Raw genomic sequence first — 26,578 nt, forward strand, 5'->3', positions numbered from 1 at the left:
GGCTTTTCAAATAGGACTGCACTGTATTTAGGCCATTAAACTTTTCGTTCTAATTTTGAAGGGTTGTAAGTTAACAAAAGAAATCAGTTGGAGTATTTTTTTTAAAGCCAGATAGGTAAAAAGATATGAATTAGCAAGGTGGGAGTATGAAACTCAGCAAGATACTATAGTCTAAAGCTACCATTTCTCTTTCTTTTAGTGTATTAGAACCACGTAGCTGGACTACAGTATTTTAATTACATTATAGATAACAAATTAGATAGCAATTGTAGTAAGAAGTTACCAATTTGTGAGACTTCACATACCTGCCTCCTACTCATTTACCTGAGAATCCCAAACCCAAATGCTCTAGATGTTGCTTTTTCAGATATGCTGTAATTAAACTTAAGGTCTGCTATACTCCCTAGTAACACTGTTCATTCAGTGCTATCATAGTGATTAAACTTTAACTGCACAGGGGCTCTCCTTCCCAAGCTTACATATCACCTATGAATGGAAGGTATGCTAATAAGGGAATTTAACAAGGAGCAAGTTTGATTTTTCATATATTAAACCTATTGAAAGAAGAACATTATAGAAGTGAACCCTGTCCAAATTACATATTTACTCAAAGATGCCTCTTTCACTTGAAGGCTCATTAGCACAATGTACTTGAGTAATAAGCCGCATAAGCTGAGTATTGAAGTTCACAAGGACCTCTAACAAGAGCACTGTTTAACATTGCATTTGACCGAGTTTATTTTGATAAACTGTATTACTGTGTACCTATGAAATCGTGTGAGAGAAACTTTTCTGGCCCTAACAGTAGAACAGTTCTGTAGAAAGCTGTATTATTAGCATGCAGCTCGCAAGGACCATTCCCAACAGCTTACACACTGTTCTGCGGTCACAAGACAAAGTTCACTGAGAAACAGATTTAATCCAGCCATGTACATAGTTGTCTAACCAGGTCTTAAACATTGTGCGGCTTTTGATGCAAAGACCAGTTATGCATAAACTGAAGGCAGTTATACACAGATCTCCCACGTAACACTATTCTGCTTATTTGTGATCTAAACCATCCTAAAAACAAACACGTCTTTCAAAATATGGCCTTGTTCAATGGTAGAGCTAATATTTCCAAACATTTTCCTCTGGGTATGGTCATATAATAAGGAGCAACTAATAATCTGGCAACCTGTTTCTGGTATAATCGTGCTTCTTGGATGGATCACAGTAGTGATATATTCAGTCCACATGTGAAGATCGAAAGTCTTTCAACTTTCACAAAGAATGCTGTTAGAATACTAGAGGGGAGAAGAAAAAAAAAAAGAGAGAGAAAAAAAAGAGGGAAATCTGTATTCTTAGTCACCAAGTGCTTAAGCAAAGCCAGAGGAAGCAGGAGTAATTTTTAAGAAGTGAAGAATGCCACTAATAAAAACCTAGAATATTAAGTATCAGCCAACAAATAGTGCCAGGCTTAGATTTTGTTCTTCTACAGGTGATGCAAAATTTCACAAGATGCTTCTTTGAGAAGATAGCAATTTCTCAGAAGTACATCAGTTTACAAGTACGTCCTCTTGCCTTGCCTAAGTTCAGATTTCCAGACACCTAACAATCTTTCTTTTTAATCCCAAACTCATTTGTTGCATCCTTTTCATTTCCCCAAGTTCCTTGTTATCCTGGAGACAAGCATACAGTTCAGTCTGTGCTAATGGTCAGAATTTCATGGGACAGAATGAGGAAAGATGATATTTACAATAAACAGAGCTCTAAAGAACATCGTCTCTGTAAAATGAAAAGATGAGATTTGTTGCTTTTAGAAAATTAGTTTCTGTCAAGTTCATGCCAGTGTTTCTTTAGTACACCAAACATTAAGGGCTAAAAATATCAATATATATCAATATTCTTATTCTAGAACAGAAGGCCAAAGAATGGACACCATGCCAGGGCCGTGAACGAGAACAGTATTTTTGAACACCTCTTTAATATGGTAGCTACTTCTCCTCCTTCATGTTTCAGTTTGTGGAAGGTGAATAAATCATGCTAATCCAAGAACAAAAATTTAAGTAGCAAGTTAAGTATGGCAAAACTTCCCTGTCAGCAAGCATGAGGTTTTGTAAGCTTTAAAAAGATGTGAATGCCTAAATCTGTTCAGAATTAGAGGCAGGCAATCGACAAGGTTATTAAGAGGAAAACCAAATGAAGACATGTCAACAATACTACTTTACACATGATGAAAGGAGAAAGACTTCAGGATATTGATACATTTTTAAAATTACCATATAATACTTTAAGCAGAAACTACCAGTGCTCCAAACACAGAGCAAGAAATCCATGTTGACCCTGCTTTTACTTTACTTCTGACAAAAAAATAAAATAACATAAAACAAATAAAATAAAAATACACACCTACAGACACGGGATTTTCTTTTAATCAATTTTCACTTAATCAAATAGTGATGGGGGTGCAGGAGGGAAGCATGGAAACTAATGGTCTGATGCAGTGAATTAATGTACCGTTTTTGGTCTGATGTTTGGACAAAGGGATAGGATAAATTTTGTTGCAGCACAATAACCGTTCAAGCCATTACCATTACAGATGAAATATACAGTAACTCGGTAGAAAATCTTTAAATGAAATGCCATTTTTCTTCCCACAGAATTGTACCTAAATTTCTGACACCCACGACACCTTAAAGCTTCTCTTTTTGCTCCTGAAGACCTTAGGGAAAGAATACATTCTCAATGCCAAATTTTCTTTATTGTCAACAGATGGAGTTTGAGAAGATTCCTCTCTCTGCAAGCAGAGTCAGGCTCTTTCACAGGGAAGAAACTCTGAAGGAATTTCCTATAAAAACATAATTTTCCCCATTACCTAGAAAGAAGGATTACAGCAATTAGCCTCCTGAGCATTAAAGCTAGCCTTTGTGAAGAATAAAACCTTTAAAAAGAAAAATCTGTTCAAGACTGCTGAGAGAGAGTACAGAAAAGGAGCTACAAGGATATCTTACTCCAGAGCAAGACACTTCTTTAAATTAAGGAAAACGCCAGCACCCTGGAAGTGTTCATGCTGACCCATTCTGAAACAATATTCCTGAAAGAAAGAGAAGCTACCACAGCAGTAACTTTGTATTTAGTATCACGAATTTGTAAATGCCTTGGAGAGTCTCAAGTATTAGTGAAGCCTTTGAACTGCAAGCTCACTTGGGAGCTGCAATAAGCCCTTACACCAAGAAATTTCCATTCCAAAATATTCACTTCTCAGACTTACATTTTCAGCATCATTTAAAAGCTAGTTCTTAAACAACTTCAGAAAATGACAGATACCAATCAACTGACATCTTTTTTCCACATAGGACCTTGCTTTGATGTAAATGACAGCCTCTTTGCCACTACAAGGAAAGAAGTTTAGATGAGTTAGGGGAATTTGCTGATGACATTTTTAATTTAGAGAACATAGATTCACCAGACTTATCCAAAAGATCACATGAAAAATCTTTGACTGGAAAAAATTTGAAGGGTTCAGAATGGGATGTATGCTTAAAATCAGAAAAAGAGACAGATGCTGAATAGGGTAATACAACAGGGCACTAGAATAGGGCACTCATCTGGGACACTAAAAATTTAGTTTCAAGTCTCTGCTGGAATCGAACTGTGCAGGGATTTGAACACTGGTCTCTTATCATCAGCTTTTAAGGAATGGGTCTCTGTCTCTTCTTCCCTGGAACCTCCTCCCTTCTCTATAGCTAAATAATTGCTAAATTAGTAGTTAAAAGCAGAAATTGAGACTGAGCCAGTGATTATATTGCCTACTGAGGTGTGCAAAATCCAGATCAAAATACTCAACATTTTCCTCAACAGGAAAAACAAACAAACAAACAAACAAAATAAGAATTTTTTCTTAGGAAGTAGAAAGGAATAGGAAAAGCATCTATTGTCCTTAACCTGAAATTGAATATTTCACTCTTCATACTCGCAGACTATCTTAAAATTCAGTGCTGCTGGAGAAGAAGGTGTTGAATGAGAAGCCCTGGGTTGACAAAGAAACACAAAAAAATGGAACCTGTTTGAATGAGCGAAGGTTGCTTTTCCCTACCAGAATTTAGTTGGCCGAAGTGAGATATACTCAAACTGTCAAAAATGGCAAGAAAGATATATTTACATATTTAGTTTATTTTACCCTTTGCTGTATGCCTTCTGCCTTCAAAATACTGTTTAATTCAAAGAATGTTTTTTTTCCTCACATTCGCATTTACTTAATATGTAAATGCGAGAGAGAATGTTGATAATTAGTTTATTCAAATTACATTAAACTTGAAAAAAATGAGTAGCTGTTACATTGAAAGGAAGCATCTGCTCAATATTCTGTTACTAGATTCTTGATAGTCTCATTACATTTTGGCATCTTCTAAATAATTTAATTATTTCTTAATTTCTATTAGGATTTTGAATTTAGGGATTATCTAAATGGTTAATCCCTAGTATGAGAGACACTGGGTAATTGTGCTCTCTTTTGTGCCTTTTTTAATGTAATCCTGTTAGTTTTGGACACCCGTTCCAGTGGTTTTGCATTTTTCACAGAGGTGTGTTCAGGGAAAAAAAAAACAACATCCTCTGCAATCAGACTATCAGCTCTTAGTACGGCACCCAGCTCAAAGCAGACATACTACTGCATGCAGATGTTCTAGCAAATCGATCTCCCAGCCCTTCCCCACTCAACTTGGTCCTGTAGCTGCAAACCATCTTCTGTTAGTTGATACCTAGGCACTAAGCCACATGTCAGGAAACAGGCTAGAGCTAACAATGTTCCTCATTGAATGGACTGGCAGAAGTGCCAAAGAGAATTACAACCTGCACTATTCTTGCACGAGGCAGAGTGAATCTCTTTCATGTTTCGGCTGTGGGCTTAGACAGACAAGCAATTATACTCTAAGCAAACTATAATCATACCACGGCACTAGACAGACAAGACAGGAGAAATTACAAACTGCTTGCTATCTATATGTGAAAGCTATCTAGCAAAACAGTGCTTAAGCATAAATGAGAAATTGTTAAACAACTACTTATCATCGTGGTTCCTTTTATTTGTCATTATCCTCTATAAACATCAACTCCCAACACCAAAGCTATTTGATTAAGAGTGAAATTCATGTTTACTCCACAGGAATTCTACAGGGAGATTTTATTTGGTATGATTTTTCTTAAATATCCTCAGTCATGGGAAGACAATCCATGATCATCCGCCTGGCCCAACACGTACACTATAACAACTGCCTTTCACCTCTGAATTCTTAACTGAGTGCCAAGTCATATATATGAGGTGCAAGAATAAAAAGAGCTAGGATGAACTGATGGTCCAAACAGACTTGAACTATGGTACTGAGACAAAGATTCACAATTTGAAGGCAAAATTAGAATTGATGCCATTCCTAATTGTATGCATGCCATAGTTAGACTTTTGATGAAAACTCTGAGTGGACTTGGAAATGCATATTTACGCTGAGTAAGACTTGAAGCATTTGCTACCTCTCAATGTTAGTTTACAAAATTAAGTATTTGTGAAATCCAGACCTAAAAAATGCAGTCTTCATAGCCAAAAGAAATCTCACTGCTTTCAAAGAAACAAGAACCACACTTGGAAACAGTTTGAACGAACAGTCTGAATTCAGAGCCAGACAAGTTCTGAACTGGAACAAATGAAGAAGAAACTATGGTTTCTTATTCCATGTAAACATTAGATGGATTTCTGTTGTGTAGACACAACAGAAAGGAAGTTTACTGTTACCCCAAAATCTCCCACAAAGATCTAATCCACTCATCAGCCTAACTTGGCGTCTACCAAGCCATCAACCCTATTCTTTAAGCAAATTTCGTGTGAGGTTAGCATGATTTTGCTATAATTACTATTTACCAGAAGGAACAGTGGGTAGTTAGGATGAAAAATTGAAAAGAATAAATAAATCTAGAGACTAAAAAGAAGGAACTTCAAGGTTAATGATATATTTTTTTTTCTTGCTTAAATTGTTCTAGGATGTTGCTGCAGTTTCCAGACCCCACAGTTTGTTTTTAAATTAGTTCTGACGGTGTACAACCAAAGGCACATACATTTTCAGTTCTGTTGGTCTGATAAAGAATTAACATCTGCTCCTTTCCTCATTTATTTTTTTTTAATGTATTCCTTTGTCTTCTTGTTTTGTATTTAATAATTTTTTTTCTGTCTCTACCTGTGACCCTAGAAAAAGTGAACATGACTAAGCTGCTTTAGTAGGCAGCGTTTCAGGTAGTATTCAGCAGAATATTATGAAGTGACAGTCCCATTTTAGCTCTATAAAATACTGACAGCATGAATTCATTGGAATTCACAGTTTTTTGAAGATAGTTGTTTCCTTAGCTGGCAGGAGTTTGCCAGTAATGCTAAACTGAAACAGCATCTGAACCAGAACGGATGAGAAGAAACCAAGATGTAGAAAGAAATGACAGCTATCAAGAATGACAAAAATAATAAAAAAAATAATAATCTGAAAATAATAATACTTGCAATATGAGATTTATAATAGTATAAATTTTTATGTGCTAATAGATTACTACTCTTACCAATTTAAAATGGTACCTGAGTGACAACAGCCACATTTTCACATAGCAGCTGCTATTAAACAGAAGTTACAGACATAAAGCACTAATAGTACTCATCTCCCAGAATAATAAACTAGGAAGAAGTGGCAGAAGACAGAAATTGCTTCACCAAATATATAAAAAGAGCACAGCACAATGAATTTTGGAATGGCCTGAGAATTGCTCCCTGGTGGCAATCTCATTCGTGCCAGGCTGCAGACAGGTTGCAAAATTCATGGTACAGGTACAGCTGGTGCTCTAGGGTCAGCTGCCGCCCGCTGGTGCTCCTGAAGCTCTCTGTGTACTTGCCTGGCACAAGCTGGGCACCACTTCTGAAAACTCTCAGTTGTCTTGAAGTCAGCTCCTGTGTTTCAAAGAGGAGGAGCAAGGGTATAATTCTGGATTTTAAATCTGGTCCTAACTCGGATCTACAAAAATAGTAATTCTCCTCGTAAGCATCTAAACCAGCATCAGATGCCGTGACTTCAAATATATTATGTTTCTTGCAGCTACATACAAACTCACTGATACTTTACTCCATTTTTATAGGAGATTAAAAGGCAGCTCACAGACACATTTAAGAATGAGTAGCATCAGCAAAATAGGAAACTCTTATAAACAAGTCCCACTTCTTTCTCAGAGGAAGTTCTTCTGCATTATTACTGTTATTAACAACGAGTTGAACACCATTTTTAATTTGCACATCTTTCCAGGGGAATCTACAAATGATTCATTATTGCTTTCTTCATATACTCTCCCCACCTATCCCCCAGATCATTTATATTAAATACCTACTGCATTGATTCAGTACATTAATTTCAGGGATCCAGGTTTGAAAATCACTATAGGTTACAGAAACAACTTTTAGTAATGACAGAGAGATATTCCAGTCATCTATACACATTTTCTTCTAAGTGCAGCACCCATTTACAAACATTCCTGCTTTTGGTCACTGTTAAGGAAGTTATTTCCTGGAAACACAGGAGATGGGGGCACTATGGGGGCACTGGAAACATGGCACCTTCATCCCCCAAGGCAGTGAATTTCCCCCCCGTTCTGGTTCTCCCTGTTGGGGAGACGCCGCTGCTCTGCCCAAGCTGTCTACCAACAAACAGTAATTTTATTCTCATATGAGCTCAGAGCCTGAAAAGGAGCTGGATACTTTTAGATCAAAGTAGCATTTTGATTCTAAGAGAGAGACATAAAACAGCACCAGGTACTACAGTTATTATCATTAGAGGCCAGTCAGAAATTTTACCTCATATACAACGTCACACAATGTCCCAATACACTGTAAAATGAAAGAATATAAAAAAAAAATTGCACTAGTAGATTAAGATAGCACAGAAACAAGTTTTAAATGAGCTCATTAAAATATTGACTTTGTTAGGTACTAGTAATAACTAAAAGAGTTAATTACTCATAATAAATCATTTTAAAGTTATTAAGCTTATTATATTAGTGTTTTACTTCATTTCACTCAACCTATCCTCCTGAATGGTTATTCATACTAACAAATGTATACAATAGATGTGAGAGGAAATAAAAGGGTGAAAGAGGAAAACAGCTGAAATATATCTGAAAAGCTGGTAAATGAAATTAAAAAAAAAAAAAAAAAAAAAAAAAAAAACAGGGAGAGGAGAGTAGGGTATTATTAGCTATTTTCATATCCTAATGGAACATGCAAGTTTCAGTCTGCTACTAAGAGTGGATCTGTGGCAAAGAGCCCAAATGAGGTCTGAGAAAGGATAATGTACCTTTAATGATAGAAATAGCAAGAAAATTAAATATAATCATGTTTCATTAAGCATACTCTAGCTCCCATTTTTACTAAATTATTTTATTATGATTTCCCAACTGTCTGTTGAAATAACCTTTTACAGCAATTTAATTCACCATCATAAACAAGTCTCATTTCTCACAATGAAGTCCCCCGGGATTAGTGCAAGGAGATGGATAATCTCAGCCCTGCCAAACCTGCAGCCACTAAGGTAACCACTCAGAGAGACAAAGATTTTTGTTTTCCTATTTGTGCCTGAGATCATTAAGATATAATTAGAAACGTATTCATGAGTAACAGAGCGCCTGTTATGGAGATACCATTCGCCCAAAAGCATCTTCTATACCAGTCTTTAATAAGAAGGGCAGCAGGCATAATCCCCACTTCACTCTCTGGAGAGTTCTGCATTAAATGGACTGCATTAGGCATCCCTCTCTCTCCCCCTTTTTTAATGGCATCTTATTCAGGCATCCAGTGTTTTCTCAGGCTCCATTGTTACCATCAAAACTGCTAGTCTGTTTGCTTTCAGCAATATGCTCCCGCAGTGCCATCCAGATGTGAGCCCTAAGGAGAGCTACGTGCAGTGAATTGAAATCCTGCTCCAGAACTTGTTGCAGGGCAAACAAACGTGGAACTTCACAATATACAGTTAATAGAAATAATGGTCTTGCAGAGTAGTTCTCGGCTCTCCCCAGTAATGAAAGAAGCTACCAACCCTTGTAATACATCCCTTCTGTTTGGTGTATGCTTTACTCAAATGAATAACTCAGAGAAGTATGTTTTGTACACAATCTAATTTAATTCCAAGCTTGATATCAAATCACCTGAGATTATAATGGAAAAAATTAGAAGCAATGTAAACACTGTTTGGTGGATGACGTATCTGCCACAGGGATCAATTTAGAGCTTTCTCAAACTGCAGAGTGAAAACTGTCAGTCACCGTATTTAGCATCACGATGTTTGAACAGGTTATTCTTTTATTTGGTAGGCAGGAGTTTGAAAGCAAGTAAATGAAAAAGAAAGAAAACAGTTCTAGGGCACAATTTTGCTTCCTGTATTCACATGAGTAGTAAAGAATTACTTGCTCAAAGCAAGCGAGGGGCAAGAACTGAATCTTGTAATATGCACAGGGGATGAGAAAAACAAACCTAAGAGAAAAAAAGAGACTAACAAAATTTCAGCTGACTGTGAGATGATGCTACTGCTTGCAACTGTAATTAGAAAGCTACAGTAGGTAAACTAAGATTGGAACATGGTAGGTTTAGTCTTTTTATATGCATTTGACTATAAATCTATTCTATCAAAACAGTGATTCTTAAACTTACCTATAAAAACATTTTATAATGCAAAATATACTTAGAAATTAATTATATAAGCCAATGAGTAATTGACTATAGTTAAAAACAAAGTTAAAGGCAGAATATTCAAGATTTAAATTGTTTCACTTCAGAGAAGACTGACATTCTAAAATCGAATTATCATCCCTCACCATGAGCCCTTCAAGAAGACATTAACACCAGGAACATACTATACATGACTGAACCCAAACCACACAAATTTCTAGATAAATGATCAGAGTTCAGAAGCATAATACGGAACCTTTGCCAGCCAAAAACCTTTCACAGGCGTTCGATAATCTTTTACAAGCTCTATTGTGAAGCACACAATAGCTTATTACCTTAGTCATCAAAATGCAGCTGGTCAATAAATGTACAGTCAGCAACTGCTATGTTCTTACACCAATATTTATTTAGATGAGATCAGGAGATATACCTCAGTCATCTGGCAGAGCAGCATTAATGTCACAGTAAAATTCCAGTCACGAGATCAATAACTTCTGTTCTGTAAGTAAGCAACTCAGCTTTACCTCAGTAACTACTTTTTCTTAAATGCTTTCTCTCTGCCTTGACATTTGCATTTGCAGGAAAAGTAAACTGGCAGACTGCTCTTAATCAGACAGACAGACAAAGTTTGGAAGGAATGAGATTTTATTTTAATATTGCTTTTGCAGAAAAAAAAAAAAAACAAAACAAAAAACATATATATAAAAAAAACAAATTGCTTTGGGTGAACATTTTCATTGACAGTGATTAGTTTTTATGACCCATCTAAAATCTAGCATAAAATTTCCAGTAACTATGGTATGATCAGGATTTTGCCCCATAACTTTTAACTGAGAAAGGACGTATTTGATGCTAGACTGGCAAAGTCTCACAAATTAGGAAGAATTGCCACTCACTTGTGACACGTTTCACACATTTGCAGCATGGTGCTACAGTTCGCTTCCCCATGTCATGATCCTCCTCCCTACCTCTTCCACTGCTCACAATCAACTGGCAATATACCTCGAGGGGCCAGGCACACCTGTCCATTTCTCTGTTCCATAACCCTGCACAGAGAGTACTGTTATCAGCTCACAAAGAGGTTGAGAGTTCTAGCATATATACAGATGTCATACTTTTAAGGGTGTATGTGTGTAAATAAATAAAAGAATACTACAGAATTACAAACCATTTATAGGGGAAGAACTAAATGAAATGAAACGTGTCCAAAGTGTGGGCGCTGCAAAGGTGAAAATTACCGTTTCCTAATGGAGAAAGGTCATGAAGGATAAAAGATTGGTAACTTCTTTCACAGTGGAACCAATCCAAAAGACTAACTACTTTTACTTCATTATTTGAATTAAAAGGTAGGAAAAAGCCAGCAAACGCTGAGGAACATTCCATTTGCATGTCTTGGAGGAAAAGGGTGTAACAATGAATACAGTTCCAGAAAAAGATGATACAAGTTAAATCTCTAATTACAAAGCAGCACGATTACCCATTTCCAACCACCTCCCAAATATTTGTTCTCTAATAACTGTGAAAATTGTCCAACTACAAAGACTGAGTGAATACATCTTTAATGTGATACAAATCCTGTGGAAATGGGTTATGTTAAACACTGAGAGCTCTGAAACTTGTTCATAGGCAGGTCATCTGTGTAAATGGAGGGAGAAAGATTGTATCTGAAGTCAAATCTGAAATTTAATATTAATAAAGTAGAGCACATGGTGGGAAGAAATCTTAACTTGATATATGAACTAATCATCATAGATTAACAAAGCCAGTTTCACACAAATGGCGTCTCAATGATGGAACTCTACAAAAAAAATTGTTGTGAAAACCAGAAAGAATAAAAATAAGGTCACTGTGCCAACTGTATAAACCCACGGTTCATCTAACCCTTTGAACACTCCACTCTGGTCCTACATATCAAAAATGATATATGAAAATAGGAAAATAGAAAAATATTCTGAGAAAGCAACAAGAACGACCAAAAGTGTGGAACTGGTTTCATTTAAATACACCTAAGTAATAATGGCTTTGTAGTTCTGAAATTGTTTTAGAAAACTGAGGGGAAATCTTGAGATTTACAAAATCAGGAATGGCGTAGTAAGTGGATGAAGATCCATTGTTTGCTCATTAATTTATTTTAAATTATCTTCTGTAATTCTCTCTTCAAGAAGAATTTTCTTCTTCAAGAAGAATTCTCTCTTCAAGAAGAATTTTCTGAAACATTTCTTTAGTCAGCTACAATAACAGATACAGACAAACACCTACACTCAACACAAGTAATCCCTGCTGGAGTCAAAGGACTAAAACAGAACTTGTTATTAAATAAACTATATGTTTTGTAATACATAACTAAAAGTAAGAGCTTAAATAGGAACTTTATGAGAAAATTTGTTTGTGAATTCTCAAAATTACTCTTTATTTGTAATACATGTGCTCATTAATACCAACAATTGAATCCAACCAAACAATTAGCACAGACTGAAAATTATCCTCAAAACACAATATGAGACCTGTGTACTTTTAACTTGGTTATTTTTTTGTGGAAATACTGTTCCTTCAGAAAATAAGTCAATCAGTTTAAACCACAAAAAATAATCTGTTTTCTCATACAGAAGTAGGAGTGGTAAGACAAGCTTTTTCAACTAATAACTGAAAACTGACAATACAAAATGGTTCCCATGCGTAGGTTTTCAGTAGATAAAGCAGAATCTGACTTGGTTCACACTAAAAGTCTGCCTACACCAACAAGCTGTCTAAAGCACTAGGCAATGGAGAAGTCCTACAAGCAAAATTCAGGTACATGGAACACTTCCCCCAGCCTCCAGAAATTCACAGCCCTAGGACTTTGAGCCAGAAGCAGACCTTTCAAAGAGTAACAGATTTCCATGGAGTTTTCCTCCGTTGAGTTGTTCAGCCTTTTTCTGAATGCAAGTAAACTCAGTACCCTATGGTACAGAGTCCATAGCTGAACTCAATCTGACGAGAAGCTGCATCTGCTTTTGTCAGTTTTTAAGATATCAACTGCAAGTTTTCTTTAGTTCTCATATAACATGATACAGTGAGCAGCAATACTGTTCCTTATTCACCTTCTACAAGCCTCTCATGGCTACATGTTATCACACTTCCCCCTCAATCATCACCTTCTTAGATTAAAGTGTACACAAGAGTAATTTCTTCTACAGCAGCCTGTCCAAATCTTTGATCTCCTGTGCCTCTTTTCACTTCACTTTTTGCAGTCTCCCGTAGCCTTCTTTTGAGACAGGAGTCCTGAAATTCACAGATGGATTACCATAGCAGAATGATTTTCTGCACAGCAACATGCTTCTTCCCCTCACAATACATAACATTCAATTTGCTTCTCTGACCAGGACTACTTAATGCTTATTAAGGAGACTGTTTTATTAGGTTGTGGGTTTTTTTTCTCATTCCCGAGTGATAACAGCCTACACATCTTGCATCACTGTGTATGGAGAGTCAGACCTGTCGACAGTAGACACGTTGCTCAGAGCTTCAGACCACGTACAGGTTTCAGAGTTGCTCTGAAAATGAGTGTAAATTAAACTGAAAGTGAGTAGTTCAGGGCGTTAGAAAAACTTGTGAGGATTTTAATTACATGGATACTTCGAATATCCTGAAGGTTATGCACAGAACTTCTATTTAAAAAAAAGCTCAAATCAACAGTGATGAAATAATACATGAATGCTAAAGAGCTTTATGACAACTGTAAAAATAATACAAAACCCTCAAAGAATTTGAAAAACTTTGCACTGCAAACTTTTAAAGACTTTAAAATATTTCTCATTTGGAGAAAAAAAGGGGAGAGAATATGAACACCAGTCGTGTGCCTGTTCTAGTCTTGGGGCAGTCAATGGTGACAATCAGTCGTGTTCTTGCATGCCTGCTGCTGGTGATGTCCATCATGAAGAAACATAAACTCAATACATTTCCTCCTTAAGTTCCCAAAACTGACAAATTGCTCTGATGATTGAAATGAAATTACCATAAGAATGCCCAGTGAGCACAGCAAAAGGTCAAAAACTTTTCTCATTCACAAACACTAATACATTTTTTTCCTGATGGTATGGGCTAGACAGAAGAACTCAGTATAAAATGAAGTAGTATAAAAATTATTTAAAGCTATATGAAAAGATAAAATGGTAACTGAAAGAAATACAATTTCCCTTTTAGGGCAAAAATTCACATCTTTCCCATACTTTAAAAAAATCTTTTGAACTATGCATGCACTGATTCAAGCTACCCTTACTTCATGTGAAGTTGAAACACTTATAAAGACAGGCATTAGTTTACATCTAAGTAGGATTGTTTTCCATTTCATTTTTGAGCACTCTTCTTATACTTAGGAATGTGGAATAAAACTAGACTTCTACTTCCACTGGAAGTGTTGCCAGATCTTCTACTTTGTAGAAAGAGAGACATGACATTTTAAAATAACACATTGGCTAAGTTCAAACTGCTTTTTTGCATTTAGAATTTTCTTTTTCTAGGGTGCATTTATTAGTGCCTTTTGCAGACTGGGTCCTAATGTCCTTATGCAAAACTATTCAACAGGCTTTTACTCTTGAATGCAAAGTACTTTAAAAAAAATGCAAGAAAGATGAACTTTCTTAATTTCATCTTATTGCTTCAAGCAACTTTACACCTTCTTTGTACCTGCACCTTTAAAGTACTTTTTGACATTTATGCTCCATAATTACCACTGTTTAGTCAAAATGAACATATTTATTTTTCGTTCAGTAACATTTGCATTTGTTTTAGTTGTACTTCTGTAAGTTTCCTCCACATGCTCTCAAAACACGTATTTGTGTTACAAGATATGGTACCACTTCTTGATTTACTTTATGAATAGTGGGTACTTAACATGCTACCTAACAACAAAGTGCATTTTAAAAAGGAGCAACATACAACAGTGCTGCAAAGCACTCTTTTGAGTACAGTAATTTAGAAATGTGGTGGTGGGGAGAGAAGGAGGAGAGATAAGAGGAATTTACAAAGCCAATCTGCTTCCATATTCATGTGGTTTTATAGCTTTCTACAACTCATCTGAACACTTTTACAATGAAAAATAATACAACTGATAGAGGAAAAAATGCATAGCATTAGATACTAAATAAAAGGCGCTCTGCAAATATTAAGAATCACAGCTTAGAGTGACACAGATATAGAGTGACTCCAAATACTGCTATGTTTTGTTGCTTCCCCAAAACTGTGTCTGCTTACCGGACTACCTTACTACATGCTGCACTTCAAGAATCAATCCTTCTTCTGACTTCCAGGGAGAACTCAACACTTGATGTTTCTGCATTTGTGTATCACCAACAAGCACAAGGAAAATAATTCATTAAGGATCATTACGAAAGTATTTTAGTTTGGATGGGATGTACACACCAAGGAGTACCCTCCTGAATATGAAAATCCATTGTTATATGCTGAATTAACCAAGATCAAGCAAATGAAGCCATGTTATATTAGGGGTCAACATGAACAGACATCAGAAATGGTTAAATTTGAAGCTATATGTAAGCAAAATAAGTTATACCAGAAAATGATGTGCATGCAAATCTTACACATCCCTCACTCCTTACCCAGATGCTGAAGGACATAACAGATGGCTCTTGGCCAGAGATATATTGCAAGGTCAAAGCAGTCTGGAACTTGTGAGATATGCCATACATGATTTTTCAAAATGCTCTAAAACCAGGAATAGAGTTGCATGTTCCTAGCATTAGACATATTAAAAAATAAGAAAATATACACTGCAAGAGCCCAGTGAGAGATTTCATGTACATCAGACAAATGACATCAGCAAGCTTGTTGAAAGAACTTCTGCTAAAAGACTAACAGAGAATTGCAGGGCATTTCTGCACTGCAATGCTTAACTTCAACTGATGGAGATAAACCCAAATACCAAAGAAACTAAGTACGTCTATCTGGAAAACAGACACTGCTTTCCAGTGTTCAACAAGTCTAAAAATACAGAAAACTTAGAGGCATACAATAGAGAAGGTTGGCATTTCAGTAAAGTGATATGTATTATGTTAAATTTCACTCTTAATGCTTGACTTGAAGAAAGCATTTTACAGAAGAAAAAACTATGAAACAAAACCGACAAGTACACCTGAAAGCCCACAGAATCAAAGGATTTAACTCCTTAAATATTTTTGCCACCTTTGCCTATGCTAGTAAAAGTACACCAGAAGCTGGTTATCTAGAGCACCTGTACTAATTTCCAGTACCTACTAAGATGTTACATTTTATTTAAACTGACAAAACAGTATTAGATTATGTAAAGATCTTTACCAGTAATCCTTTCTTTTTTTTTCCACGTACCAATGATAGCATCAAAGAAAAAATATGACAAAAATCCACTGTATCTGTGTATATTTTCAAAAGCAGAGACTCAAAGGTTTAAAGCTGACATGACACCTGAGATTATTAAAAGAAATCCTAACAGAATTTAATTGTTGGACTACAAAGAACTTGCACTTGAATTTCAAGAGCCAACACACTGCTGCAGAGCAAAACCCATTGTGTAGTGCTGTGTGCTGTATGGCAGGGTGTGTGTGTTGCCATGATATTAAAAAAAAAAATAAAAAAATGTGAAGCCTCTGTCTATGGAGCAAATACAAACTATTTAATTAATCTTGTTACTCCCAGAGAATTTTATTTTACTCATGTGATTACAGACCCAAGCAGTCAATTCGGATCTGCCCATTATTATGCTAATTAGGCCCAAATCTTTGTGTTCAAGTTTAGAATTGTTCTTCTTTAGCACACTTCTATGCAATCAAAGCAATTCCTTAATTCCTTGAGACAGAAATATATGTATGTGCATATATGTGCACTCATTGAAGACTTCTAACTCAACGATTAAATCTCAGACCTGTACTCAAACCTGACCAACACATACTTAACTGCTGTGGCATAGTAAAGTAAGAACACTACAGAAAACATACTTAATGCTGCAAACTCACATAGCTCGTTTTTGAAGAAAAATATTTTGTAAGTCATACATTAAAAAGAAATTTTAAAGGTATTTAAAATTCTTCTCTGAACACAGTATGCAAACTACAAATTCCTAAACATTCAGGTTAGTTTTCCAAGAAAAGTCCATTAGCATCATCAACTTTTATCTGGTGCAAAGCTGAAATCAGCATGTTCTCTTAAAGGTCAGAGCTATACACCCTTTAAGTAAAAATAGAATCATTACAAAACTATTACCTCTTTGGCCCTAAATTCTCTATATTTAAATTAATTACCCAATCACAAATGTGATTAGTTAAGAATTTGCTCAGAACACCATTCAAAACTCATATGAAAGGTACCTTTCAAAATATCCACGAGTATTGTCGGACAAAACAAGTTTCCAAAAACATTCACTGACTTGATACATCCACCCACCTAGCCCTGCCCTACATCCTGTCTTGGATTTGATTCACTGAAGAACACCCTTGTGTGGTGTAGGATTCAGTTGGCTCACATAAAGCAAAATTGGGAACACAGCCAAACTGGCTGAACACACTTTGCCATTTCAGTGAGTCTACATCGCTTACTTGAAGGTCAAAGCACACAGGAATTAGGAAATGCGAAATTCATGAGGAGCTCAGAAACCTAAGCTCACCTAGGAGACTACTGACTTGGATCCTAATGCAGAGGAGTTAACAGAAATAATTATGGGTAGGAAAGAGTGAACGGTGGATACCATGCTAGGAAATGTAGGGTAGTTTTCATTTGCTTTCTTGTTTGTTTTAGGAGAACGGACTGGATTGTGCAAATCAGCTCACTGAATGACACATAGTTGAAGGCACTCTTGGAGTTCTTCAGTCTGAACCCCTGCTCAGGGATCTCTAAAGGGATCGTGGGGTTCTGTATTCCACACTGTAACACGGGACACATCTTAGGGTTACAGTTAGTTCTTAACAGACTATGAAGAGTTTAAAGTATGGAATTGCCATCCATCCCTATAACACAGGGCTGTTGGCCCAACCAGCAGCATCACAGTTACTACAGCAGAACCAAAAAGACCAGAGGTCTCCGCTGGGCTACGCAAGTCCTTTTTGAAGCTCTTCCAGGACATGGTCTTGGGGCAGTCGGAGCAATAAAGAGCATCTGCCCACACAAGGCACAGCAGTGATTACTATTCTGCGACATTTTTTCATTGAAATGCATTCTAGAAATAGCAGTAATCAAACTATTTTTGCAAATCATAGGCCTACACACACCTGTCTGTGATTTCCCTCCCCGTATGGTACAGCTAGCTTTACAACCTTGTTAAAGCCCTTTATATATTCATGTTTATTATCCATAAAAAAATTTGCCTTTCTGGGACATGATAAAAAACCACACATGAATATTGTTTATCCTTGAATTTTCTTATACCAGCTAGCACTGAAAATAAAAATAGCTAAAAAAAATATTAGTGCCTAGCAATTTCTTTAAGATGCAAATAGCAGAATTCCTTTCCATAAAAAAACACAATGCTGTCAGAAATGCTGTGGACTTGATTTTTTTCTCAGAAATGAAGCTTCAGGTGATTTTGTAAGTAACTATTCCATTTCCTAGCAGGATCAATAGCTCAAAATAAATTTCCAGATAAGAAAGTGATAGAGGTATATGTGTTAGTAATAGGCTTTCCTTTTTAAAAGCCATTTTATTATCCACAATATTAATTTGTAATATTAAAATGATTTGAAGGATAGCTCTGCTTCCCATCACTTATTTTAATTCCACCAGCAAACCTATGGTGACAGATCTACACAGACATGCAGCTATAGCATAGATCACTCACATTTATTTAGAATTTCTAGTGCTTTTCCTAACAAAATCTGAATACCTTCTAAGCTCTAATGAATCGTAACTACATTCCTGTGATGTGCACTTCTAGTTTATACATAACATTACAATAAGAAAAGATGAATTGAAGAATTACACTTGAATAAGGTCCAGCTGGGACAGGCCTAGTTTCAGAATGATGAGCACCAATTTCTGACAGTTCTGTGAGAGAAAATGCCTTCACTGAGCACACAAAGGACAGAAGCACACTACTGACATCTGAAAAAGAAGGTTTATACAATTTGCCCAGGGTATAGAAGAAATAAGGATTAGCAACAGGAACAAGAAGCAGTTCCCCTAATTCTCTCAGTACTCTGCTTACAAGCCCCTTCTTATTCCCACTAACCAAGTACCTCAGGTAAAAGAAAAGCACTGAAAACACGTTTTTCTCAAATTTTGTCTTTTATCACAAATACACATTTAACTACTACTTAGAAAGTGAAAGAGGGCTTATAAAAGACACAGTGACTTTTTACCAAGGCAGATAGCAATAGGACAAGGTGGGAACAATTTTCAACTAAAAGAGGGGAGATTTAGGTTAGATGTTAGGAGGAAATTTGTTATTCTGAGGGTGGTGAGGCACTGGCACAGGCTGCCCAGAGAAGCTGTGGATGCCCCATCCCTGGAGGTGTTCAAGGCCAGGCTGGATAGGGGTTTGGGCAACCTGGTCTGGGGGGAGGTGTCCCTGCCCATGGCAGGGGGGTTGGAACTGGGTGGTCTTTAAGGTCCCTTCCAACCCAAACCATTCTAAGATTCTATAAAAACCTATTTGACTCAAGCAACTCTACAAGAACAGCTGAAAATCAGCTCCTAATACTACTTGGAGAAAAGAAACAAAACCTTGCCAAACAGCAACAGTTCTCTCAGGGTCATGGAGAGAAAGTAAATCATTCCAGCTCTGTTTAAAGTTAGCATTTTTTAAAGGGAACCTTTTAGAAAGTTTTCAAAGTTGTACATGCAGAGGCTTTGGTTATCCAGTATTTCTTTCACTATCGCAAGCTCACGATCTGCATAAAAGGAACAAAAAAGCAGTGCCACACGTCACCTAGGGAATGTATAAGGCACCTCTCAAAAGGAGCAGCATGGTGTTGCCATTTGGTCCCTGAGTCTTCAGGGTATGTTACAATCACATCTAACACTCCAGCTCCAGTCCCTTCCATAAGGTTTCTTCAAACTACATTGGTCTTCTACAAGTACAGGAGGACACCCACACAGCAGCTGTGAAGACATCCTCTGCCTTGAACTAGCTGGGGGACCCAAGGCAGCACGGCTGTATCAGCAAACTGCCCGTGGATTGATTAAGCTTTGGGACAAGGCTTCACATGTTCTCAGCCCTCTCTTGCTGCATCCCCATTACCATTGTCAGCTAAACTGATGGCTCAAGGGTAGGTGCAGATGGCTTTGTGAATTGCTGCCACATGACTGCAGCACAGATAAGCCTGAAGCTTCTTGGTTATAGAAAACACGTTGAAAGTCTAGCAAAAGCTACAATGATATTTAAAAGCCAAATCTCGCTCCTCTTAACATTCACAGCCAAATGTCTACACAAAGGAAACTTTTCTTGACCTTTTTATTGCTTACCCATATGTAAAAACACTGCTGTCATCTAACAGTATCAGGGAAAAAATTTTATACCAGGGATTCTCATTATTAACCACAATCAGAAATGGCCTTTATACCAGGCATTTTGGCTTATAGCAGTTCCATTGCCATGACTCAAGCAAGAAATAAAACTGCTAAGAGTTCATGACGTGCACAGCGTTAGTAGAGAAAAATTGACCATAGCAGATTAAGAACCTGACTCAATACTAATCAAATGGTTACAGATGTGTAGACATATAAACACTTCCCCAGAAACTACTGATAGAAAGATTACCGAAAAAGTACAAAAAAAAAAATATTTTTCTGAAGAACCATTTTTATAGTAACCCTTACTGAACCCTTACTTTATTGTCACCGTACTGAATGAAACTTCGTACTGACATGAAACTTTGACGCATTGGTAAGAAATGTTTGTTTGGAGACATTATGCCATGCTCATTGTTGAAGTGTTCTTTACATGTACATTGTATTTGTTTTCTTTAAAATTTTTCTCACTGAAAACAGGTAACTACTGAGATAGTCTAACACTTTCTCACTGATTTCCCTTCAATCCATCTTTGGATAGAAAGTACTTTGAAAATAAGCAATCATTTTGCTTTATAAACGATCCATTAAAACAGGTTTTCCGTATTTTTACTTTCAGAAATCCTCACAGATGACATGAAATCTATTTCTGAGCTGTCACTGCAGTTTTACACACAATGCCACAGCACAGAATTTGGCTATTTAATCTAGCAGATTGTAGGCAAAGCATATGCTTCACAAATACAAAAATAAATTAAGGATAAACTTAAAGTTTCTAAATATAAAGCTAATCCTGTAGAAGCTGGAAAATCACTCTTAGAATCTAACTTCAGTTACCTTACAAATGCAGACTTTCCATCAGAGCAGAAATGAGCAGATGAAGTACACCAAAATTAGCTGCTGTGCATTTCACAATTTGTTATAACAGCATTGAATACACAATCAAAAATGGGAATACCCCACAAAAATCTATTAAAATTATTTTATTCAAATAAATACTATTTCCTGTTCTGTAAAACAAACGTCTAGCTATTCCCAGATATCTTTGTATTTCTTCTTTTAAATAAAAGGCTGGGGCTAAATTAAGTACTGAATATAGCTGCAGACTGGAGTGAAATGTCTATAGGCACCAGTTACTACCAGCATTAGTCTTCCGTTAAGGATAACAAAAGTTAAAGATAACAAAAAACGTTTCTATAAATACATCAACACAAAAAGGAGGACTAAGGAGAATCTCCATCCTTTACTGGATGCGGGGGGAAACTTAGTTACAAGAGATGAGGAAAAGGCGGAGGTGCTCAATGCCTTCTTTGCCTCAGTCTTTAGCGGCAATACCGGTTGTTCTCTGGATACTCAGTACCCTGAGCTGGTGGAAGGGGATGGGGAGCAGGATGTGGCCCTCACTATCCATGAAGAACTGGTTGGTGACCTGCTACGGCACTTGGATGTGCACAAGTCGATGGGGCCGGATGGGATCCACCCAAGGGTACTGAGAGAACTGGCAGAGGAGCTGGCCAAGCCACTGTCCATCATTTATGAGCAGTCCTGGCGATCGGGGGAGGTCCCAGTTGACTGGCGGCTAGCAAATGTGACGCCCATCTACAAGAAGGGCCAGAGGGCAGACCCGGGAAACTACAGGCCTGTCAGTTTGACCTCAGTGCCAGGGAAGCTCATGGAGCAGATCCTCCTGAGAGTCATCACGCAGCACTTGCAGGGCAAGCAGGTGATCAGGCCTAGTCAGCATGGGTTTATGAAAGGCAGATCCTGCTTGACGAACCTGATCTCCTTCTATGACAAAGTGACGCACTGGGTGGATGAGGGAAAGGCTGTGGATGTGGTCTACCTTGACTTCAGCAAGGCTTTTGACACCGTCTCCCACAGCATTCTCCTCAAGAAACTGGCCGCTCTTGGCTTGGACTGGCGCACACTTCGTTGGGTTAGAAACTGGCTGGATAGCCAGGCCCAAAGAGTCGTGGTGAATGGAGTCAAGTCCAGTTGGAGGCCAGTCACTAGTGGCGTCCCCCAGGGCTTGGTGCTGGGGCCAGTCCTCTTTAATATCTTCATTGATGATCTGGACGAGGGCATTGAGTGCACCCTCAGTAAGTTCGCAGATGACACCAAGTTAGGTGCGTGTGTCGATCTGCTTGAGGGTAGGAAAGCTCTGCAGGAGGATCTGGATAGGCTGCACCGATGGGCTGAGGTCAACTGCATGAAGTTCAACAAGGCCAAGTGCCGGGTCCTGCACCGGGGGCGCAATAACCCCAAGCAGAGCTACAGGCTGGGAGAGGAATGGTTGGAGAGCTGCCAGGCAGAGAAGGACCTGGGAGTGATGGTGGATAGTCGGCTGAATATGAGCCAGCAGTGTGCTCAGGTGGCCAAGAAGGCCAACGGCATCCTGGCTTGTATCAGGAACAGTGTGACCAGCAGGGCTAGAGAGGTGATCGTCAGCTCTGGTGAGGCTGCACCTCGAGTACTGTGTTCAGTTTTGGGCCCCTCGCTACAAGAAGGACATCGAGGTGCTTGAGCGGGTGCAGAGAAGGGCAACGAAGCTGGTGAGGGGCCTGGAGAACAAGTCCTGCGAGGAGCGGCTGAGGGAGCTGGGCTTGTTCAGCCTGGAGAAGAGGAGGCTCAGGGGCGACCTTATCGCTCTCTATAGGTACCTCAAGGGAGGCTGTAGCGAGGTGGGGGTTGGTCTGTTCTCCCACGTGCCTGGTGACAGGACGAGGGGGAATGGGCTTAAGTTGAGCCAGGGGAGTTCTAGGTTAGATGTTAGGAAGAACTTCTTCACTGAAAGGGTTGTTAGGCATTGGAACAGGCTGCCCAGGGAAGTGGTGGAGTCACCATCCCTGGAAGTCTTCAAAAGACGTTTAGATGTAGAGCTTAGGGATATGGTTTAGTGGGGACTGTTAGTGTTAGGTCAGAGGTTGGACTCGATGATCTTGAGGTCTCTTCCAACCTAGAAATTCTGTGATTCTGTGATTCTCATGCAAGCACAGAACTTAGAGAGAGATTTTAGTTCATTTATTTAGAGGGTCAACTGCCTATTCACACAAAGTGCTCAAACTTACATTATTTGCCCTATTTGCTATCCCAACTTTCTCCAGCAGATGACTGTGGCAGCATAAACACAGAATATAAGCAATCTCCAACTCTTCAAGTATCCAACCTGGATGATCCACAAGTACTTGCAACAGTAAGAAGCAAGCTAATTCTTTTAGACCACCACCATGGCAGGCACCAAGCCGGATTAAAAGGTGGTTAGTTTATCAGATAGAAGTAAATTAATGCTTCAGCTTTTGCAATATCCTCTTGAGCACAGGTTTACTGCAATCTATCAAAAAACATGAACAATGTATGATCTTCAAGTTTAAGATTAATTCTGTAATTAAACTTTTTAAAATGAGCTCAGAGCAAAATAGAGACAGCATAAAACCAAATCTTAAACCCAAAGACAACTAAGAAAAAATAAAAATATGTGAATGACTACAAAAAGAAATATACTCAACATTTCTGTAATATTTCCACTATATTTAAAGAAAAATAAATTAAAATTTGACATTTTTAATTCGAATAATTTCAAAAAATTTAAAGAAAATTTTTAATGAAGATGTGGACTAATTAATACCATTTGCTGTTAAAAGTTCTGACACAAATATCCATACCATTAGGTGATGGTATTTAATAACAACATACCATTTACAAACACTGTAACTTTCAATCTTACTAAAAAGTAAATTTTATTAAAAGGATATATATGTCTTTAAATCCACGTTGCCACACTTGTCATGGGATCACTCAACTTTAAACTACAGAATATTGCAGAAAACATTTGACAGCAGAAGCTGAAGTCTGTGAGATGTTGGTGTATTAAAGCTTATATGGGAAATCTTAATAGGACAACTTAATAGGACAAGCAGAGAATTAACTACAGGGCTTTTAAAAGAGGATAGCACTGAGCTTCTAATCACAAGCATCATTAGCTTTAGTTTTAAAATTTATCAACAGAAAAATAGAATTTCACCAACCACAGAATTTCTTTTCTATGCCATAGCTTAGATTCAGATAGCCCTAAAGAAAGGCCATGAAATATTTATCATGTGTGCAGAGTTCCCCCCAAACATCAGATAAAAGCCACTCAAAAAGAAGTAACACAGCATACAAAATAACATATGGCAACTTTACTTTTAGCTACTTCACAAAATACTGTTAGTAGTCTAAAATACAAATACATGTTAGAAATATTAAAGAACATTTCCACTTCCGTTACCAACCTCACTGTAACAATATACTGTGATATTAAAAAATAGCGTTTTGTGTATAATATACTGATATGTCGTATAATCATAGGTTTGACATAGTGAAATATATAATATTAGAAGCAGAATATTAAGGGTGCAGCAGAAAAAAAGGCAAAGTATAACATGAAATACATCCCACAGTAACCTTTTCTGCTGTGATCTCTTCTACTTCATCAACAACAGCATTTTCTATTTCTATCTTACACCAACTCAACTTTTGGCATCATTTACAACACCATGGAACTTAGCACTTTATTTTTAATTTCGTTACTAAGGGGAGTTTGCATCATTTAAATTTTGCACGTTACAATGCCAACTTTCCTTCTGTTTTTCAATCCCATGCTGTTCTAAATACAGTCATACTGTGAATCCACCTTCCTTTTTGTGGACATGAAAATTCACACAGATACACATCACTACATCCTCACTGATCTTCATCAGATGTTACAACACAATAAATACCTACTCATAGTGCAGTCATACCTTCCCATTGCTTTGTAGAAATACCCATAATCTACCTAACAGCTAGTGCTAGAATCTGGGATCAGGGTAATGATGAAACTACTTTGCATTCAAGGTACAATGTGAAATTCCTCTCTGAAGTTTTGCAACAAAGCACTGTAAACAGGTCTTTCACATATTTACAAAGTACGCTATCAATCTGCATTTACTGAAATTAACTGAAATGATAAATAAATGTTGAGGGTTTCTCAGGGGAATGGCAACTGAACTTAAAGCCTCCTACTAACATATCAGTAACTAAACTCTAGTTCAGGTGAACGAAACTAATAGCTGTTCTCTTAGAACAACTTTTTAGGTAGACTGTAACAGCCTTTTTCACTCATTCAGTGCCTTTTTTTTTCCTTTTTTTCTTTTTTTTTGGCAACTGTAACATTTACAGAGAGGCAGTCATAAAGAACATTAACATATACATTTGGTGCAATTCAACAGAATTCATTGATTGAACATGTCTAGACACACGGGACAGGATAAGAAATTTCAGCTCTCGGGGTTAAGTGTTAGACCACAATACAGGGTCAGCAGTATGCAGTGCTGCAACTCTACAGCAATGAACAGTGAGAAGCAGTCACCTTAAAACCTATTTCCTGTGAAGTGCCCAGAATCTGCAAGCCATCATGTCTCCACTGCTCTGAGAGATACATTAAAGTCAGTATATTCAATCCTGCTTTCACTGTAGTGCAGACAGTCCAGAAATGAAGTCTGCTCCTGGAGACACTTTTCAATTCTGAGCCCAAACTATTTCCTTTCAGATCCTAGAAGAGTCACTGTCCGGTCAGTAGCACTGCTGGTAGTAACATAAATTACACTTAAGGATGCATAGAAAACACACTGGGCATTTGGTCTCTGCATAAAAAAATTGTGAAATACTAATGACACTCCTTGAACTTGATAGCTCTACATTAATTTGCTAAGCATGTACCTACAAAGTAATGTATTGACTCTGAAGTACAATTTAAAATCAATAGTTTAGAATCTGATAAAATTCTAGGTGCAATATCACACAGCTCCATGTTACTGATCTGTCCTGTTTCTTGAAAACCAATTGAAGTATAAACATGAGTATGGACTAGTTAATGGACGATACTGGAAAGCAAATGATATGTAGCTCCTTTCACTCACACAACCATTAAAATAATTTCAGAAACCTATAATGATGGGCTTTTCTAATTCACTCTGCCCTTGAGGAAAAACAGCCTATGAGTAATCATTCCAGAATATTCTTCAGGCCCTATAATAAAATCACCTTTAGTGCAGACCATTATTACACACTTCTGGCATTCACCAAATTTCTCTTCACCTTCTCTTTTTGAAAATGCTCAACCTGGCAAAGACTAGATTTTCTTAACTGTTTTTAAAGATACTTACATTAGCACCATCAGTCCCATAAATGCAGACGTTTAGCACTTACATGTACCGTGAACGCAAAGGAGTGGAACGAGTGAACACACAGAAGTGAGTTCTCATGCATAAAATTTTCCAACTTCTTGTAAACTCTGTTTACTGAATCCCAGTGAAAACTCCTCCCAAAACTTTAGCATTCCTACTTCTCAAATTCTCATTCCTCTTATCT

At 37.4% G+C, this 26,578-nt stretch overlaps 1 protein-coding gene across 12 annotated transcripts in view; it reads right to left on the reverse strand.

Moving 5' to 3' along the window:
• Positions 1–26,578, reverse strand: part of ULK4 (unc-51 like kinase 4) — a 233,796-nt gene that overhangs the window by 95,890 nt on the left and 111,328 nt on the right. For 2 of the 12 annotated variants that reach the window (XM_084509478.1, XM_084509477.1), the window contains exon 34: positions 25,766–25,792. The exons of 7 other annotated variants lie outside the window; for them this stretch is intronic. In XM_084509478.1, coding sequence (XP_084365604.1) covers positions 25,781–25,792 — 12 coding nt within the window. In that variant the 3' untranslated portion in view covers positions 25,766–25,780. Of the gene's footprint in view, positions 1–6,524; positions 6,959–24,061; positions 25,852–26,578 lie in introns of those variants that run through there. 3 more of the 12 variants (XM_084509483.1, XM_084509484.1, XM_084509475.1) reach the window with 3 other exon arrangements.

The sequence above is a fragment of the Aythya ferina genome (genome assembly GCF_964211825.1).
Source record: "Aythya ferina genome assembly, chromosome: 2".
Taxonomy (NCBI): Eukaryota; Metazoa; Chordata; class Aves; order Anseriformes; family Anatidae; genus Aythya; species Aythya ferina.